General features: G+C 43.7%; 1 protein-coding gene across 1 annotated transcript in view; it reads left to right on the forward strand.

Annotated features, from left to right (window-relative positions):
* Positions 1-16,960, forward strand: part of B4GALNT4 (beta-1,4-N-acetyl-galactosaminyltransferase 4) — a 577,155-nt gene that overhangs the window by 244,973 nt on the left and 315,222 nt on the right. Inside the window, exon 2 of the mRNA XM_030202455.1 lies at positions 6,771-6,886. Within this exon, the coding sequence (XP_030058315.1) occupies positions 6,771-6,886 (116 nt within the window). The remainder of the gene's footprint in view (positions 1-6,770; positions 6,887-16,960) is intronic.

A 16,960-nucleotide genomic window follows, 5' to 3' on the forward strand; every position in this document is an offset into this window, starting at 1 on the left:
TCAGAGGACTTTATAAATTGCTCCCAGGTGCATAGCACCCATACCTTGTGTGCTGAGCCCCCTAACCCCCCCCAAAACCCACTCCCCACAACTGTACACCACTACCATAGCCCTTACAGGTGAAGGGGGGCACATAGATGTGGGTACAGTGGGTTTGTGGTGAGTTTTAAAGGGCTCACATTTACCACCACAAGTGTAGCAGGTGGGGAGGGATGGGCCTGGGTCAGCCTGCCTGAAGTGCACTGCAGTACCCACTAAAACTGCTCCAGGAGCCTGCATACTGCTGTGATGGAGCTGGGTATGACATTTGAGGCTGGCAAAAAATATTTTTAAAGTTTTTTTTTTAGAATGAGAGGGGGTTAGTGACCACTGGGTGAGTAAGATGAGGTCATCCCCGATTCCCTCCGGTGGTTGTCTGGGCACCTTTTTGAGGCTTGGTCGCAAGAAAAAATGGACCAAGTAAAGTCGGCCAAGTGTTCGTCAGGGACGCCCTTCTTTTTTCCATTATCGGCCGAGGACGCCCATATGTTAAGCACCCCCCGGTCCCGCCTTTGCTACACTTCCGACACGCCCCTGGGAACTTTGGTTGTCCCCGCGATGGAAAGTAGTTGGGGGACGCCCAAAATCGGCTTTCGATTATGCCGATTTGGGCGACCCTGGGAGGACGCCCATCTTCCGATTTGTGTCGAAAGATGGGCGTCCTTCTCTTTTGAAAATAAGCCTGATAGTGTATCTAGATTTTCAGAAAGCTATTGATAAAGTTCCTCATGAGAGACTCCTGAGAAAATTAAAGAGTCATGGGATAGGAGGCAAGGTTCTGGTGTGGATTAGGAATTGGTTATTGGACAGAAAACAGAAGGTAGAATTAAATGATCATTTCTCTCAATGGAGGATGGTGGAGTGGCTGGGATCTGTACTGGGACCGGTACTATTTAACATATTTATAAATGACATGGAAATCGGGACGGCGAGTGAGGTGATTGAATTTGCAGATGATGCAAAACTATTCAAGGTTGTTAAAACACGTGCAGACTGTGAAATATTACAGGAAGACCTTAGGAAATTGGAAGACTGGGCATCCAAATGGCAGATGAAATTTAATGTGGACAAATGCAAGGTGATACACATTGGAAAGAATAATCCAAATCATAGTTATCTAATGCTAGGGTCAGGGGTGTGCTGGTAAATTTTTAACAACAGGCTCTTCGGACGTAGCCAGCTCTGCAGTTGGAAGGGCCAGGGGTGGCTGGGGGGGGGGGGGGGGGAGCAACACTTGCCTCTCTCTCCTCCCTCCCTTTGTGCGGGCACACTAGGCATACCTTTGCTGGCAGCCAATAAATGGACTGCCATCACTCCCAATGTCTTGCTCTGAGCAGCATGCTGAAACTTCTCACACATGCTGGGGAAGTCCCAGCCTGCTGCTCAGAGCTGGAAACAAGGAGCAGGGAGCAGCAGCAGTCTATTTACTTGGCTGGCAGGACTCAGCATCCCCACCAGCAAAGTAAAAGAGAATTCAGTAGGGGGCCCAAGCCCACATTTTGGGAGCCAGTTGTTAAAGTAGCCATGGAGGGCCCTACTTTAACAACTGGCTCCCAAAATTCTTAAAAACTTAACAACCGGCTCTTGCGAGCCTGTGAGAGCCTGCTCCAGCACACCACTGGCTAGGGTCCACCTTAGGGGTCAGCGCTCAAGAAAAAGATCTAAGCGTCGTTATAGATAATACACTGAAATCTTCTGTTCAGTGTGCGGGGGTGGCCAAAAAAGCAAATAGGATGCTAGGCATTATTAGGAAAAGGATGATGAATAAGACCGAATAATTCCTTTGTATCGCTCCGTGGTGTGTCTGTACCTTCAGTAATGTATTCAGTTCTGGTTGCTGTATCTCAAAAAAGATATAGTGGAATTAGAAAAGGTTCAAAGAAGAGTGGCCAAAATGATAAAAGGGATGAAACTCCTCTCGTATGATGAAAGGCTAAAGAGGTTAGGGCTCTTCATCTTCGGAAAGAGATGGATGAGAGGACATATGATTGAGGTCTTCAAAATCCTGAGTGATGTAGAACAAGTAGAAGTAAATTGATTTTTTACTTGTTCCAAAAGTACAAAGACTAGGGAATACTCCAGGAAGTTATATGGAAATACTTTTAAAACAAATAGGAGGAAGTATTTCTTCACTCAATAAGTAGTTAAGCTCTGGATCTCTTTGCTGGAGGATGTGGTAACAGCGGTTAGTGTGTCTGGGTTTAAAAAACGTTTGGACAAATTCCTGGAGGAAAGTCCATAGTCTGCTATTGAGACAGACATTGGAATCAACTGCTTGCCCTGGGATTTGTAGTATGGAGTGTTGCCACGATTTGGGTTTCTGCCAGGTACTTTATAACCTGGCTTGGCCACTGTTTGGAAAACAGGATATTGGGCTAGATGGACCATTGGTCTCACTCAGTATGGTTACTCTTTATGTTCTTATATAAATGCATTCATAGTGAACATCCTTACCCCATTTCAAAGCAGACCTCAACATACATATTCTGTGACTTTAGAACAAATAGTCTAGCTGCGGATGATGTAGGTTCTGTCACTGCGGATGATATAGGTTTTGTCACAATTGGACAAAATGAAAAATAAAATTGCAAGAGGCAGGTGGCACCTTATAGATTAACCAATTTATTAAGGCATAAACTTTTGAGGACCAAGTCCACTTTGTTAGAAAGTGACTATTTACATGTGGAGGTCCACACCATGCAGCGATTTCAAGGAGGCATGGCTTGGGTAGGACTAAAATCTACATATATTCTTTATTTTACAAAAGGAATATCTATGTATGGGGAAAAATGTCCATGTTGCATTTTACAGCTCAAAGGGATGTATAGGTTTTCAAAGAGTGGTAGATTGGGCCAGGGCTTTACATGACAGATTAAAAGAATCATACTCCTTAATCTCACATAGTTTATTTCATCCTCCAAAATGAAATCAAATTAAAACTGCAGCTTTATTTCTTAATTAGCAGCACTTATGCTCAGATGATCAAAAGCCCCACACTGAACCAAACAGCGCTTTAAAAATAGCGCTGGAACAGTGCGGGGCTTTACCGCCCCTATGATCAGAGATAATAGCATGCAGATTTATATGCACTATTATTTGTGATCATAAGGTAAAGTGTGGGAGGATCAGGCACAATCCTCCTGCACTTGTTTGACAGGTCTGGGCTGTCAAAAGCCCAGACCTGTCAAACATAGGGGCTGGAGGCCGTGGGACCACCAGACACCAAACAGCATGGCCCTGGTGGCCTAGTGCCCCCACCGAACCCCCACTCCGAGCCAGCGACACGGGAGCTGGAGGTCTGGTGGATCTCCAGTCCCTCCAACCACCCTTACACAAGTTTGGGGGGGGGGGGGGCTGGAGATACGGTGGGTCTCCAGTCCCCCTAACTCCCCCTTGCATCCTCTTAATAAAAGCTCTGGTGGCCCAGTGGGCCACAAATCAAATCCCCCCCCCAAACTTGGTGGTATAGCAGGCCTCTTTCCCCCCCCCCCCGTACCTTTGTTGGAGGAGGGAGGTACACTCCCTCTTTCAGCAGTGCTGCCTTAAAAATGGCAGTGCCCAGCCCTGCCCAGTGCATCCTGGGATGCGCTGGGTGGAGCTTCACACCATACAAGGTCTCACTTTTATGGTGTGAAGACCCGCCCAGCATATCCCAGTATGCACTGGTGCAGGGCTGGGCACCTCCATTTTCAAGGCAGCGCTGCTGGAAGAGGATGGAATGTACCTTCCTCCAACAAGGGTAGGGGGTGGGAAATATGACCTCTAGACATCCAGGTTTGGAGGGGGGCTTGATTTGCGGCCCTCTGGGCCATCAGGGCTTTTTATGGGGGGGAAGCAAGAGGGGGTTAGGGGGGCTATAGACCTACCAGACCTATAGCCCCCATGTCGCTGGCTGGGGGTCAGGGTTCTGTTTCGGGGGGGGGGTTGTATTGGGGGGAATGGGGGGCCTCTTAGCATGTAAATGCATGCTGGGCAGGGCTTCCCATTCCTCCCCATTGGTCTGCAAACCCTAACACCTGCTCCGAGCTGACGTAGGGTTTGCCGTGGACAGCTCGCCAATGTTTGGCATGCTGCTCACTGATCATTGGGGAGGAATACATTTAGCATTCATTTGTATGCTACTTGCGCTAAGAGTCCTGTTTAGCATGCATTTGCATGCTAGTTGCATTCAGAGCCCGCAGGCATGTTTTTTCACATGCTCTGGGGTTCTGATCATGGGGCGGTAGCAAAAGCAGGCGCTAGTATGGCGCTAATAGCCTCTAGCGCCCGTGTTTGCTTCTGATCATCTACCGATTAGTTTCTAAAATTGGGCAGTTACACTTGGAAGGTTTGCCACTTAGGCAAAACAAATAAGAAGAGAAGTCTGTCAGATACCAAAGATAAAAAAGGAGTGGTAAGAAAACTCAGGAATCCGCCAGGATACCAGGATAATAAATGTTATTGAATGTCCCAAGTTTATACAGTGGCCCAACATGTCCTATTTCGGCATGAATTGTCTGTGTCGGGGGTGCAGAACAAATTTATACTATGAAAAGTGCATATTCCTGTGTTTTCTTGGTACAAAATTAATCTTGCATCTCAAAAGTTGAAAAAGCACCACTTCCACTTCTAAGAGCCACCCACTCCACGTGGAAGCTGTCGGGTATTGCTGTTCAGTTTTTCAAGTATAAGTGAGAGTGGGATGTTTGACCATGGAAATTCAAATCCTGGAGACAAGAATCTTAAAAAGCTTGTTTATTGATGAAAAGACTCGACACAACTGTTGTGTTTTGGCTGTCAGACCTGCATCAGGAGTCTTGCTCAATAACGTGTCGTTTATTGAGTCTCAGACGCCAGGAAGAACAGCTGATATGTGCAGTAGGTAGCATGTGATGTGATGATCTGTTGTATGGGTCTTTAGAAAGACCTTTGGTGATCAGCTTGCTAGTAGACAAATCGAGTTTTTCAACATAGCCATTTATGAAATGGCTGCTTCTGCTGTACATGCCAGCAAATACACATGCACTCCTGTGCATCGTTTTCTAAAATACCACCGAAATTGAGCATGTTCTGACCTGGATGTCTCAATTTCAGTGCTTACATTCTATGTAAAATGGAGTTGTATATGTATAACGATGTTGAATGTACATAATATTTTAAACATTGGTATTAGTGTTTATATTAAGCCATGAAATATTCACCCCAATGAAAATAAAACATTTGGTAGAATGTAAATATTGCATTTATAGATTATTTTTACACTTCAGAGATGGCCTATATTATCTAGTGGTATCAGTTGACCTCCTTTCCAGTTGTGTCCTGCAGCTTTCATCTCTTTATCCACTGACCCTAACACTTACACCTCATTGCTAAAAGCTAAGATTGTATTATGTTATGTTTATTTATAAAATTAGATATACCACCTTTTCTAAAAGAAGATCAAAGCAGTTAGCAATGCCTAAGATCAACATAAAAACGATAGGAAATGGTGCGGTCCTTTTACCAAGCTGCGGGGAAAAGGGCCCTGCGGTAGCAGCGGGGGCTATTTTTCCCGCATGCCAGGGCCCTTTTTACCATAGTGTGTAAAAAGCCCCCCACCCCCAAAATGGCCACGCGGTAAGATATGCGGTGGGGAGCACAGCGGTAAGGGCCCCTGCGGTAACCCAGCGGTTACCGGGCAGTGCACGGTGATGCCCGATTACTGCCGAGTTACCGCAATGCTAACCATTTCCGGGGTTTTCACTTTTTTCCCTGGAAAAGGCGCACGCTCGACCCGGAACTATCTCCATTGGCCATGTTGAGCTGGTGTAGTCCCAGAATAGCATGCGGTAAGTCCGTGTTGGGCTTACCACTGCTTTGTAAAAGGGCCCCAGTGATAATTGGAGGACACCCTCTTTTAGAGTTGCAGCAGCATTGTCCTTTGTTCTGAGGCATAGCAGAATTAGGGTCGTAGTAATCAATGTAGGCCACTGTTAAGATGTGCTATTTTACCACTAATTTGTGCTATTTTAGCTAGGTCCCACTTTATGCAATGAGACCCAGTTACTAATAACTGGAGTTAACAGTAAAATAATCCATCTTAACAGCAGCCCATGTTGATACCTTCTATCCTTAATATCTGCTAACAGAGCATGTTTTTTTTTTAATGTTGAAGGATTAAAGGGATTTGATATTTTAATTTCAGTATAACTTGATATTGATCATCATGTTGACGGGGACACAATAGTAAGTGCAGAGGGGTGAGAACCTAGGGAATTGGGTGCAGTTCCCACTGCAGCTCCTTGTGACCCTTAGCAAGTCTCCATTGCCCCAGGTACATGAACAGATTATGAGCCCACTAGAGACAGAGAAAGTACATGCATATAATAAAGATGTAAACTGATTTGGTTGTATCACAGAAAGGCAGTATACCAAATCCAAGACCCTTTGATTCATGCTAGTTTAGGTAATATTCCAGTGCATACAAACTTCACAGGTTTCTTAATTTTGTAGAATATTTGCAATATTTTCACTTTCTTCCTCTTAAATGCTCCTTTATTTCAGTATATGTCAATAGAACATTGGCACACTTCTTTGTTTTCCCCAGATCTTCTTTTTTAAGAGTTTCTGAAAATCTGAATAAATGATATATCTGGTTCCATATTTGCAGGTAACAGTGTGAGGGACACAGTACTGGCATGGTTGCAGAGCTAGAAAGGAGAATATTATGAACAGAGCCTCACCACCCTCTTGCTTCCATATCTTGCTTGCAGATGGCGAGAGGCTTAGTGAAGGGACAGATGCTGAACGGAGAACATCAGGTGCACGTACTTCATCTCACCAAAGAAGAGCAGAGGACTCTAGGGAAAGCAAAGAAGATGAGCAGATGGTAAGATAATTCATTTTAAAAAATGTTCTTTAATCCCTCAACAGTCTCTGCTATTCCATCCGTCTTCTGATGGTGTACCTAGGCAGCTCCGATGATCCTCGCTGACTTCAGGACTGAAAGGATGCCTCCTCCAAGGTTCATCCTCAGTGCTATTCATTGACTAGCAGGTAGCACCATGGTAACAGCAGTCTTCTTTTCTGGATCTGAATACATTGCCTTCATGGATGGGGATCTGGAGCTGGAGTCCCAATTTTCTAGCCAGGACTCCAGCACATCAGAACCATGCAACTGAAATCAGAAACAAATGCATAACTTTATAATGTTAATTCCTCCCCATACCTTATGGGATATTCTCCCCAATAATTTTGAACACTTATTTGGTAAAGTGGTACTGTTTTCTTCTTGCTACAGATTTTAAATTTAATGAACCAAAGAAGCTGGTTCATTTATTTAAAAGTAATATAATAAATAATAAAATATCTGGAGTCTGACAAAATGCAGCATTTAGGCAGTGACATCCCTGTAAGTTCCTCATAAATAACTTAAGTTGAGCATTAAAACCTACTTCAGAAGATGATATTTGGAAGAAGTGAGCGGGAGTGAGAGAGCAGTCCAGTATTTTGTCATTTCCCAGTTCATTGATGCTCTTTTCATAACTTTCTCTGAAGACAATCAGGTTTATGGGTCATATGAATGGGTCATGTGATGCTGTGTGGTACTGAGTGGAAAGACATTCCGGAGCATTCTGTAAAAGTAGAAGCCATCTCTGTGCTTTTCTCTCAAGTTTTTTTCTACTAGCCCAATCGCATGTATTCCTGCAGGCTCCATGTTTTTCAGTTCTACATCTGAAGTTGTAGTTGGTGGAGACAAACACATATGATCTCAAAGGGAGAGGAACAGATGATAGATAAACAGACTGTATTTATTTATTATCTGCTCAATCCATAATTTTGAGCAGGGTACAACAGATGAGAACCATGCCCTATTGACATTGCAGAACAATAAGACAATACTATAGCTATTATGGGTAGGGACAAATATATAAAAGACATTCAATGTCAACTCACTGCTAAAGACTTCTATTTGAAAGTTGACAATGATCCCACTTTAGAAATAAAACAAAGGAAATTGAAAGCCTGGTGGACACAGGCTTTGAAGCAGGTTACCTTTCACAAAAGGAAAAAGACCTGGATGTCTTACGCCTCTGCTCTGTTCTGAATGACTAGCTGACAGCTCTGGCACTTGTTGGTTTCACTGGTAGGCCGTACCCTTTTCTTTGTTGCTATTCTCTTGTTTCACTTCTTTATTTGATGCTGGAGTTCCTTTCTAACTGATTTTAGTCTGTACACTGCCTTGTTATGTTGTCAAGAAAGGCAAGTGTATCAAGAGGTACGTTTCTGATATGATGATGTCCAAATAGAGAAATAAATGTTTATTGGAAAACATTTAAAAACTGAAGTTCATAATAGAAGAAAAAAATTAAAGTTTTCCGATATTCGAAAATATCCCCCCAAAAGTTTTGAAAGAACATATTCTGAAAATTTCCTAGACGTTCAGAAATAAATGTTTCCACCAATCAAAAATACCCTACGCAAAATGTCCAAAGGTGATACTGGTCTCCGTGTCCCAAAAACGTCTGCGGCAATGGCAGGATGTTCCCGCCACATGTAAAACCTGCATCCCTGTATGTGGAGAAACATTCTTCAGAGTGCTTTTCTATGTCTTTGAGAAGGAAACCAAATTTCCCTGTGGAGGAGACAGGGCTACTGATCCTCCTGCACCTCAGGCACAGGAGACAAATTATGAAGCACCACCACCAACTGCCCTCACACAATGTCCCCATGAGGGCATGCAGATTTATAAGGAGCAGCTTACAAAGGTGAGTGTGAAGTATTGCCCCCCAGGGTCACAGCACTGCTTATGTGCATACACCATACATAGGCAGGATCACATGCACTGAGGACCCTTTGTTGTTGCAATACATGTTATTGCTTTTTCATAAGAAAGGGAAAAAAACATTGCTGAAATCAGAATGTACAGAATATCCAGTGACAACTAATTATGGGCCCTCTCTCCACTAACCATGCAATGCTAAAATAAGGAGCTTCCCATATCTGGGCCCCCTAGCCTCCCTCCCATCCTGGCCCACGCCTACATAGTGATGGGAACATTGTCAACCGATTATTAAAGTACGTTGAGATGCCCAAAGGCACATCTGTTTTACCCCACTGCCCATCTCCACCTCCCAGCAACAGTGCACATGCTCCATAGTGTGCATGCTCCACAAAAAGGCCACCATGCCACCCTCTGTCTCCATGGCCACCTCAGCTCACACAGCACCTGTGCCGGTGTAATGCATGCCCATCCTCTGAGCCCCCCCCCATCTGTCAGTCTGTATGAGGAGCATTGTACAGTATGTTGTTCAAAATGATAATGTATGTGACGCCAAGAAGGTCCATCACCTGAACCCTGTCTCCACCAACTTGTGTTTTGCAGATGCTTTGGAGTTCACTGGGACCTAGAGTCACTCCAGCACTGGTACCGATGTGTCCGGCGCGAAGACCTCATCCTAACCTGGCACATGCAGAAGCACCTCAGAGCCCAACATAAGTACCATAGACATAGCACTACTATAACATCTCTGTCCCCGATCAAGGCCAGAATATGCACCTACCCTCCTTTCAGTATGCCCACAACCCCCATATCTACTAGAATGTGTTGCAGCTAACCTCCAACCTATGAGATGACATGGAAACAAAGGGATGGAGGAGCCCTTTGGACAGCATCATCCAGCAAGCAAGACAAAAATGCCCAGTATGTCACACACACCTACGTAACACATTTCAACCACTATGGAAGGGGAAATAAAACAGCAACCCCAAACACTCACAGTGGGAAACAAACCCATGTTCCCAGCATTCAGGGCATACAGCCCTAACCCCTATGCCAAACACATATCTCACAAAGGATTGTGCAAGGAGGACAGTACACTGACCTCAGAGGGCCCTCACAGTATCAGTTGCCTCCCAAATGGCTGGTCTCTCATGCTCCCTAACCCCCACTCATTATGTAGACCAGGGGTGTCCAACCTTGGCCCTCGCTAGGTCAGGTTTTCAGGATTTTTCCAATGAATATGCATGAGATCGAATATGCATGAGATCTATTTGCATACGATGGAGGCAGTGAATGCAAACAGATCTCATGCATATTCTTTGGGGTAATTCTGAAAACCCGACTGGATTGCGGCCCTCGAGGACCGAGGCTGGACAACCCTGGTATAGACCATTGTCAGCTCCAAAGGTTGCTATGCTGTTCTGTGATACATCTCTCAAGGACCAGTCTGGGGGGCCCCTGAAATCTCCACATTAGAGCAGGCCCCCAACCACCCCTTATGGAAACTCCCACCTCTGGCATACCCCCAAATTATTGCCATGAGTCATGTGGTGCTGTGCAGGGCCTTAGAATTGCTAGTATAAGTACTCCACAGGTAGATGCCCCCAAACCTAGGTTTGCCACCTGAATGTCTGGGAACTGCTGTTATCCTGGGGGTCCCTGCAGAGGTGGCCAGAAGGATGGACTGTTCCCACAGGGTCCCCAGACATCTCCCAGCCAGCTATAGAACACATAGGCATGGGGATGTACACACATCCACATCTCTGACAACGACTGTAACAATGGTCCCATCCATCCAGCAGTGCAGTTCCATACTAACTCCCAGCCAGTGCCTGCTCTCCCAGGCCCCTCCAGCAGTGTCAGAACCCATCCTGCTTGCCCGTAGCCAACACTGATATGATTGCCTCCATGGTTCCCAGCTATGTCATCTGATTGGTACCACACCTCAGTCATGCCCCCCAGGTAATGACAACTGCTCACAGTTGTCTTGGTTGCTACCTCCCGACAGCCAGCTGTACTATATCAGAAGCAGAAAGCCTGCGAGGGAATCCGTGGGACTGTTAGATCACGAAGGAGCAAAAGGGGCACTCAGGGAGGACAAGGCCATAGCGGAGAAACTGAATGAATTCTTTACTATTTGTCTTTACGGAAGAAGATTTAAGAGATCTGCCTGTACCAGAATTGGTTTTCAAGGGTGATGATGCGGAGGAACTAAAAGAAATCTCAGTGAACCTGGAAGATGTACTGAACCAAATTGACAAATTAAAAAGTAATAAATCACCTGGCCCGGATGACATGCATCCAAGGGTACTCAAAGAACTCAAGCATGAAATTGCTGATCTGCTGTTAGTAATATGTAACCTGTCGTTAAAATTGTCTATTGTACCTGAAAATTGGAGGGTGGCCAATGTGACGCCGATTTTTAAAAATGGTTCTAGTGGTGATCTGGGAAATTATAGACCGGTAAGCCGGACATTGGTGCCAACTTTTGATAAATTTCCTCATGAGAGACTCCTGAGAAAATTAGAGTCATGGGATAGGAGGCAAGGTTCTGGTTTGGATTAGGAATTGGTTATTGGACAGAAATCAGAGGGTAGCGTTAAATGGTCATTTCTCTTAATGGAGGAGGATGAACAGTGGAGTGCCGCAAGGATCTGTATTGGGACCAGTGCTATTTAACATATTTATAAATGATGTGTAAATCATAATGATGAGTGAGATGATTAAATTTGCAGATGATTCAAAACTTTTCAAGATTGTTAAAACATGTGCAGACTGAAATATTGCAGGAAGACCTTAGGAAATTGGAAGACTGGGCATACAAATGGCAGATGAAATTTAAGGTGTACAAATGCAAGGTGACACACATTGGAAAGAATAATCCAAATCATAGTTACCTGATGCTAGTGTCCACCTTGGGGGTCAGCGCTCAAGAAAAAGATCTAGGTATCATTGTAAAGAATAAGCTGAAATCTTCTGCTCAGTGTGTGGTGGTGGCCAAAAAAAGCAAACAGGGTGCTAGGAATTATTAGGAAAGGGATGGTGAATAAGACCGAAAATACTATAATGCTTTTGTATTGCTCCATGGTGAGTCCGCACCTTGAGAACTGAGTTCAGTTCTGGTCACCGCATCTCAAAAAAGATATAGCGGAATTAGAAAAGGTTCAAAGAAGAGCACCCAAAATGATTAAAGATTAGGCCTCTTCATCTTGGAAAAGAGACGGATGAGGAGAGATATGATTGAGGTCTACAAAATCCTGAGTGGTGTAGAATGAGTAGAAGTAAATTCATTTTTTACTCGTTCCAAAAGTACAAAGACTAGGGGACACTTGAGGAAGTTACATAGAATAAACAGGATACTGGGCTAGATGGACCCAGTATGGCTACTCTTATGTTCTTATGTACCATTATGCAAGCCATGTAGGATGTGTTGACCTTATTTGCAAACCTTTTACACATACCTGGCACCCTCCAACTGCTCAACAGCTGGCCCAGGACCAGTGTGGACTCAGTGAGGTCAACTTCCAACATCAGGCCGCACAACAACCTGCCCAGGACCAGCCGGGACATGATGAGTGTGATCTACAACAGTCTGCCCAGGAGGCAGTATGGAAGGAAGTAGTCCTGGACCCAGGGCTCTGAGAGGTGACAGTCCCTTTCTCACAGCTGGAGGCTGAGGAGGGGGAGGACCCGTGGAGGGACATGCCCCCACTGGAGGGGAAGGAAGATGTGTAAGACCAGCTCCCCTCCCCACCTGCGCTGGAAGGTACAGCTGCTGAGGGCAGTGCTCCACCATCTGCCATGTCTGCTGGTGGGCTCACCCATTCAGACCTCCAACTCCAGCTGCTGCAGCTGCAAGTCTCAGCATCAGGAGCTGGCGGCACAAAGACAATTACTGGTGCAGGAGATGGGAACACAAAGACAGATTCTGCCTCAGATTGTTGCCCTGCTCCAGAGGCTCTATGAGGAGCAGCACAACTCTCAGTGAGGGCAATGGACTGTCCCCACTGTTTATCCTCTAATGTATAAATGTTTTGAAATACTAGGTTGAAATAGTTTTGCATACAATAGTGTGTGTCTCCATTTTCTACAAAATGCATTCATATCCTGCTCTGAAAGGCTGACAGGTAATGGGGTTTAAACACTACTAGCCAAGCCCTGGGAAAGGGAGATTGCAGAACTGGGGGAAGGGGGGGGGGGTTATATATGGGGAGAGAAATATCCAAAGGGCCCTTTGTGTCCACAATCAGAGCAGCTTTCCCTGAATGTCAAGTGTGAACCACAGGGCTGTGCTAAAAGAGAGGAATCTAATAGGCCCTGCAGCAGATCAAGGGCTGGGGGACTCACACAGGAAATGTAAAGGTGAAACGTTTCAGACTGGGACAAACAGTCAAAGGTAACAAAGCACTCGGCAATTCTCTACATTTTCTCGCAAACGACCACTTCCACCTCTTCACTGTTCAACTCAGCAAAATCACAAATGGGTCTAAAGACTGGTTTGGCTTACCCTAGATGCTTTTAAAGCAGGTTTAATTCTGGACGTTTTTCTTCTCGCTTCTAGGAAGTCATTTTGCTGTCTGTTATGGGCTGGAAACATTCATCAGGTAATACCGCCCATGTCATGCCCATGAACCACCCCCTCTGGGAACGTAAGTTACTAGCGGTCTCTGGTGGTTTTTCCCCTTTATTTGATTATACACTTTAGATGTTCTGCTGCTTGATATGCCATTTCTTGGATGTTTTTCTGTTTTAAAAGTGAGCCCCCAAATATAATAAACCATAAACCATACAATAAAACATTCGTAAAATATATAAAAACAAACATTAAAACAAAAATAATAATACTTAATACATCAACATAAAATATACATTTATAAAATAAACTGTGTCAGTATTAGCAAATTATCCAAATGCTCTCTGAAACAAATTTTTTTACCTGTTTTTGAAAAGTACAATAATTTATGTGTGTTCTAACTTCAACAGTAAGCTGGTTCCATTGAAAAGGTCCAGCAATAGAAAATGATCTGTACAGGTTTCAATTAACTGATAAGAATTTGAAGCAGGGAATCATGACAATCTGTCATTACCTGTATTCTAAGGTATTTGTAAAGTAAAAAGGAACTTCCCTTTTCAATGCGTTGAAAATCAAACACAATTCTTTAAGCTTCACACACCAGACAACTGGCAACTAATAGAAGGCTGAAATCAATGGCATGAAAGCAATAGCATTAGATGATGAAATGAGATATCCCTGCAAGCAACCGAGTTGCTCAGTTCTCCACTGATTGTAAAGCATTAAGTGTAGATCAGGCAGACTAAGGAACAAGGAATTGCAGTAATCCAGCCAAACAAGAATTAAAGTCTGCAGCACAACTCAAATCTGTAGCAGACAGAATGCATTTCAATTATCAACATAATTGCAAATTAAGATAAGATCTTGAATCAGACATTTTACAAAAGGCTTCATAGTAAGAGCAGAGTCAAGACACTTGACCCAACTTCAGTATTGCTGGCAATTGCAATGTATTTCAGTTTTCACCAAATTAATTTCTAATCTATTGGAATTCATCCAATCATGAGTAAGTAGCAAACACAATTTAGTTTTTGATAATGCATCGTTTAATTTATCCCTAAATGGGGAAAAGAAAAGAACATCATCAACATTCAAGTAAACTACCCCAAGTTCCTACAACAGCCCACACAGTGGCAATATATAGATGTTAGTTCTCTAGTTCTCATATTCTTTATTGATTTTAAAACAAAACAAAAACAATAGGGCAACAAATCCTAACATGAACATGAACAACAATTGCAAAGCCAAGAGATTTATATTACATCTACAATATTACCATCAAGCAAAAACATAGCATGAATACAAAAATTTCCATGCTATGATAGCAGAAGTCCTCAGTTCCAGGAGAGACTAGACACTGCGATCACCAAAGAAGAAACAACACACAAAGAGTCATCATGCGCCATTAAAATTTGTCAAAGGAGACCACACTTGATGATATCTAGATATTGCTTCCCACTGTTCCGCTAGATAAATCTCATACTTAGCAATTTGGCAGATATGATTCCACCACTGATGTAATGATATGGATGAACTGTCTTTCCAGTGTGGCAAGACAGTTTTTATTGCTACCACAAACAGGATATTGTGCGACTTTTGTTGATCATTAGACAAGTCAGATAGAAACTTCAGAGATCGAAAAATCACTATCTCATATGATAATGAAATTTCTATGGGTAATAGATGACAAATAATCTCCCATATTCCAGTCCAGTAGGAATTCAAATTGGGACAGCCAAAAATCATATGCTGATGAGTACCTTAAGAGCTCTGACAGCTCCAACATAAAGGTGTCACACTTGGCTGAGTAGCAGGTTGTTGAACCGGAGTCCAAATGGCCTTATGAGTCCAAATGGCCTTATGAGAGACAAAATAGAGTAATTGTTGAATAGATGCAGTACACTCACACACTCACCTGTGTGTTCTGCTTCTATTCAACAATTAATCTTTAACCGATAGTGAGACCATTGAGCTTCGGTAAAGGAGTTTTTCGTATCCACTTCCTATATTCCTTGGATGGCCATAGTTAATGATAATGATAGCAAATAAGATGTTTATAGATTTGTGAAATAACATGTTTAGTATGCCCCACAGATTGCAAAAAGAGAATCACCTCAGGATCAAATGAAGTAAAATCGAAGAGAGCACTTCCATAAAGAGTGAAGCAGACATTGTTTCAGTTTCACAAATTGAAAGGCCAGTTGAGGTGGGAGACCATACTAATGCTGTAAATCTGAAATTAAACAAAAACCATTTCTCTTAGTAATGTCTCTTAAGCGCCAGATACCAGCTTTAGCCCATTTATTCCAGAAGATAGAATGTTTGCAAATGCGAATTTGCACATTTCCCCACAATGCTGCATCAAGGTGATTATTGAGGGGATTGCCCTTGGAGCGCAATGGCCCAATCTGGAAATACTTCTTTGAGCTCAACTCTTACCAAGGCGTGGACAGTCAAGACATGTATGTAGATGTGGTATATCCTAGCCATTCTTTTGTTCGGCAGGCTAGACAGGCTATCCAGGTCTTCTCTGCCATCCATTGCTTGATTGAATTTGGGAAAGTAGCTAAATTTCTCACTTTGCTTCCTCGTCTCTCCTTTCCTAAGGTTGCCTGGAACATATCTCAGTGTAGGCAGCTGGTGGAGTATGGTGAGCTAGTTGTCTGATATTCAAGCAATGGTGATCAGTGTTTTGCTGACCACTGCCAGCATTATCCCCAGCACGTCTGGATTCCGGCATTGAATTTCTTTGTAAATGGGGAGAGTAAAAACATATCCGGTTAAGTACGATATTCATCATTTACTTAATCACCCAGGTGCTGACTCTACCCCTGGAATGTCCCTAAAATAATCCATTTCTGCTTGGGTGCTAACCAAACATTTTCAGTGGTACTTTCTGGTTGTCTGGTTATCCACCGTCAGGCGATTTAAATGGCCAAGAGCCTCTCTTGGATGTTAAATTGTTTAAATTATCTGGCTCAACAAGACTAATCACGATGGAAAACACATTTTGTGATCTCAGAGAATTCAGGTCCAAAGGTTAGTGCCCTGATATCACATGTGGTTCCAAGTTGTCTTAACATCCTTATTTTTTGTTGCTATCTATATTTAATTTAGTGCTATATATTAATTTTTAATGACATTTCCCTATCATCAAGCCGATCAATCCATAGACTGGTGGGTTGTGTCCATCTACCAGCAGGTGGAGATAGAGAGCAATCTTTTGCCTCCCTATATGTGGTCATGTGCTGCCGGAAATTCCCCAGTATGTTCTCTATCTCAGCAGGTGTGTGGTCACACAGCAGCAGCTCTGGCTAGGTCTCCAAGCCTAATTGTTTAGATTTTGTTGAGTACCTGGGGTTGAGGGCTCTTTGTGAGCAAGTGCAAACCTGGTGGTGCCAGGTCCCTCCTTTTCTCCCCCTCCCGCTGGCTCCGTTAAAAAAAAAAAATTTTTTAAACGTTCAAAAAGGACGTCCTTTTGCAGCTGCTCACTGGAACAAGTCGTCGCTGCTCGGAGCAAGAAGCAGGTAATTTTTACCTTTTACTAGCGGGCAGGGGGTTCCCTGAACGGTCTCCACGTGGCTATGGCCTCGGATGGCAAGGGCGTG

The sequence above is a fragment of the Microcaecilia unicolor genome, chromosome 4, assembly GCF_901765095.1.
Source record: "Microcaecilia unicolor chromosome 4, aMicUni1.1, whole genome shotgun sequence".
Lineage (NCBI taxonomy): Eukaryota > Metazoa > Chordata > Amphibia > Gymnophiona > Siphonopidae > Microcaecilia > Microcaecilia unicolor.